The sequence below is a fragment of the Triplophysa dalaica genome, chromosome 6, assembly GCF_015846415.1.
Source record: "Triplophysa dalaica isolate WHDGS20190420 chromosome 6, ASM1584641v1, whole genome shotgun sequence".
NCBI classification, from domain to species: domain Eukaryota; kingdom Metazoa; phylum Chordata; class Actinopteri; order Cypriniformes; family Nemacheilidae; genus Triplophysa; species Triplophysa dalaica.
In genome coordinates this window covers 16,739,877-16,743,234 of record NC_079547.1, presented here as the reverse complement: position 1 = coordinate 16,743,234, position 3,358 = coordinate 16,739,877, and the positions used below count along the sequence as shown (strand labels likewise).

At 38.6% G+C, this 3,358-nt stretch overlaps 1 protein-coding gene across 1 annotated transcript; it reads right to left on the bottom strand.

Moving 5' to 3' along the window:
- Positions 1-486: 486 nt before the first annotated feature.
- On the bottom strand, positions 487-3,053 carry dmrt2b (doublesex and mab-3 related transcription factor 2b). Its single transcript, XM_056750925.1, has 3 exons — positions 2,467-3,053; positions 1,837-1,933; positions 487-1,397 (listed from the first exon to the last, which is right to left on the bottom strand). The coding sequence occupies exons 1-3, from the start codon at positions 2,791-2,793 to the stop codon at positions 724-726; spliced, it is 1,098 nt and encodes a 365-aa protein (XP_056606903.1). The 5' UTR covers positions 2,794-3,053; the 3' UTR covers positions 487-723.
- Positions 3,054-3,358: the final 305 nt, after the last annotated feature.

Sequence of the window (3,358 nt, the reverse complement as noted above, 5' to 3'; positions counted from 1 at the left end):
TCCAATATTTACCAAGCATGGGTCAAAAACAACCCAGCACCTTTTTGAGTGCAGTTTCACCAATTTAGGTTTACACTGTGGGTTGATTCCTGTCTGGAAGGACTTTTCATTGTTTTATACAGCTCTGGTCCTTGATTCTGATTGGCTTTGCCAAGTTCTAAGCTGTTATAAAATACCCCGATTTTAAAGGCTGACCACATTACATGGGCCTAAATATCACTTTATTTACTTTATTTTATAAAACCTTGTTACGTATATAGAATAACCGTTTTAGCTGTTCTTAGCTGTTATAAAATGCACTGTAACCCACTGCTTCTTGGGGTTTATTGCTTTAATACATGACGCATTATAGAATCTGATGATAAACATATGAAATGTAATAAAATATGGGATATGTCATGATTATTTACAAAATTATGTCAATCTGAAATAAACATTTATCAGAAGGACTGAAAAAAAAAGGATATTAAATAAAAAAAGAAGTAATACATTGATATTCCATACTGTGTAATTTGACAAATTCTTAACCTTGAATTAAACAGGATTACAAAATATTTAACATCATATTATACATATAGTGTGGGCTCTATAATGACAAGCTTAAAATTTCCATTACAAACGAACCTAAAGGATTAAATAGTCCAAGATGCTTTATTAAACTGTCTGACTAAAAATGTAAATACTGTATGTTCTCCAGTGAAACCAAAATTGAAATAACTTTTATCATCTCATGAGCAACGCCTCTACAGAAAACGGTAATGGTCGTTTTACCGATATTTTGGGGGAGTTTTGATTTGCCTCTATTTGTTCCACAAGTCCCATTGACCTGCTGCTACTGTGTGGTGATTTAGCTTGTACCAACACGTCCCCCATACCCACCGAGAGCGGAATGTCTTGTTTTGACATGGTGTCGACGACAAAACTTTTGGATTTGGCAGAAAGATCAACAGAAATGCTCTCCGGCAAGGTTTTAACCATGTCAACCCCCGGACTGTAGCGATGTGGCGGAGACCAGCTGGAAGGCAATAACAGACATTCTCGACTCAACTCGCTGTCTGTGAAAAGGTCCCAGTTCTCGCTGATGTCTAAAGTCTTGAGTGCATGTGGATGGCGGTACAGATCGCAGTCAATCAAAGCTGGGCCGGTTTTGGGAACATGCATGTATGTGGGCATCATGGGGTCGTACAGTGGGTAAAAAAAAGGCAGATGGGTGGATGGTACCACAGTCTGGAGAAGGACAGCAGGAAACTCTTCCATCTCTCTGTGCCTCAGCTCTCTTTCCACCATAACGCTGTCCAGCTCTTTATCAGCAAATGCTCTCCTTTTTCTCATCCGAATACTGACAGGGGGGTGATGGGGTCTCTTCGGCCAGTCCTCCAGCACAGGTGGCTTGTAGCCTGTTGTATGACAGAGGTGAGACTTTAAATAAGTCTATAATGCATTTTGAAATCAATTCAAGTTAATTGCAAAAATAATTTCTTCCTTAATTTCAACTTCCTTGAATAAATGCATTCAACAGACTGTTTGCAAAACTCATATAAATTTGAACCCCCATTAAACATAACAATAACTCAATAAATACATGCAAATTATGATACACAAAATCAGTTTGACCTTAATATTGACACAGCTACACATCAGGGAACAAACTCCAAAGCAGTCGTATGAGCCAATTTTTCTGTAATTTCTCTATCCATTTGCATAATTTTAATTACCTTAAATAAACACAAACAGGTCTATTCCCGACAGTTCTGTAGCATAACGGGTGAACTAATCCAGTTTCTACAGATGTCACCGTTGAGGGTGTTAATGAGATGTGTGTTAATTAAGTCTTACCCTCCAGAATACTCTTTGCCAGGAGACTAGGTGCTCTTGACAAGCGCTGGTAGGCTGAGCGTCTGAGAACAGAGCTATTTTTCTGACCTTTTTTACCCTGTTGGAAAGAAGACGCAATTAATTATTCCTTGGATGGCATTCATCCATGGGATATTTACAAGATACTAATGCTATAGAAAATAAATACAGATAACTGCAAAATTAGAGTTGTTTTATTAACCAGGAGTCCTTACATTTTTGCATAAAATTGCAAACAAAATACAAATTATTATAAGTTACTTTTTAAAATGGAAATGTATCTTTATGGGAAAGTAAAAAACTAATAAATAAATAAGATAATAATGTTTTAATAAATAATGCCATTTTCTGATATAAATGAAGTCCAACTAAATATAACTCGAACAAAAGAATATTTATTCATTGTGCCATGGTAACGTCATATTTTGTGAACACAGTAGTAGCAACAAATAGTATCAATAGCCTACTATACTTTTAAAGTGTTATTACACTGATATTATTTGACAATTCTTTCAAGAAGCTGTTCTAAAGCTAAAGCATAAATGTCATAGATTGCACATTACATTGTTTTAGTTATTTAGAAGCACCCCGAACTTTAAACAGCAGACAAACCTCTGTGGCCTGCTGTCTCCTGAGGGCGACCTGTGCTGCCATCACCCTCTGTCTTTCCACGACGAGCTGACAGTTCGCGCACTGACAGTCCCGCCAGCGACACAGGCGCTTGTGGCCCTTAAGGCGCGACACCACGCCGTGATTCCTGCAACGGGCGCACTTCGGGCTGCGCGTGAGTCTGCGCTGCGCCGGAGCCTCATCCGTCATCTCTGCCTCAAGCTCCTGTCCGTCAACTTTCTCCACGTCAATCGCTACATCCCATTCTGCTTTGAGTGACTCTGGTCGGGTCAAATCCACTGGTGACTCTCTGTCCGGTATAGTAGACATTTATTAATGCAACGCACTTCTAATTAAAACCGCCGCTCTCTATGCCATGAATTAAAACCCCTTAAAACCGGTTTTCATCTACCGACGTTCATTCATTATCGTCGAGCCTGGTATGCGCAGGCAAAGAAAAGTCTTAGTGGAAGCTGCAGTCAGAGTTTGAAATTATAAGCCATTCAGCTGTGCTGTGGAATCTGGAGGGTTTCCTGGAAGGTTGCCTCTCACCTGGTTTGCCAGTGTATTTGCGCTATCGGAACGAATTGATCTACTAGTTGCCAAGTTTCAGCTCACCTTTCTCAATATTTAGCTCGCCTTGTTGTGAGTTATTGACAACGTCACAAGGTTAAGGCAAACCCCTCCTATCTGCTCGTGTTACTCAGGATCAACACAAAAGTTTTATCTGATTTTAATTTGTTATATAGTTGTTTTAAGAAGACCTTTTTAGTTCTTAAAATGTTATATGGCATTTCAAATGTTATAAACTTTTCATGTTTTTGTAATGGTAAATTTAATAAAGTTTATACGACTACATTTCATTATAGGATTGCCATAAATGAATGGGAGTTTT

What these genes read in the sequence shown, in the direction of transcription:
- dmrt2b (XM_056750925.1), bottom strand. Translation starts at nt 2,793, where the DNA reads ATGTCTACTATACCGGACAGAGAGTCACCAGTGGATTTGACCCGACCA. An exon ending in GGAGACAGCAGGCCACAGAG is followed by an intron (nt 1,934 to 2,466) that starts GTTTGTCTGCTG and finishes TCTTTCCAACAG; the next exon opens with GGTAAAAAAGGTCAGAAAAA. An exon ending in GGCAAAGAGTATTCTGGAGG is followed by an intron (nt 1,398 to 1,836) that starts GTAAGACTTAAT and finishes GTCATACAACAG; the next exon opens with GCTACAAGCCACCTGTGCTG.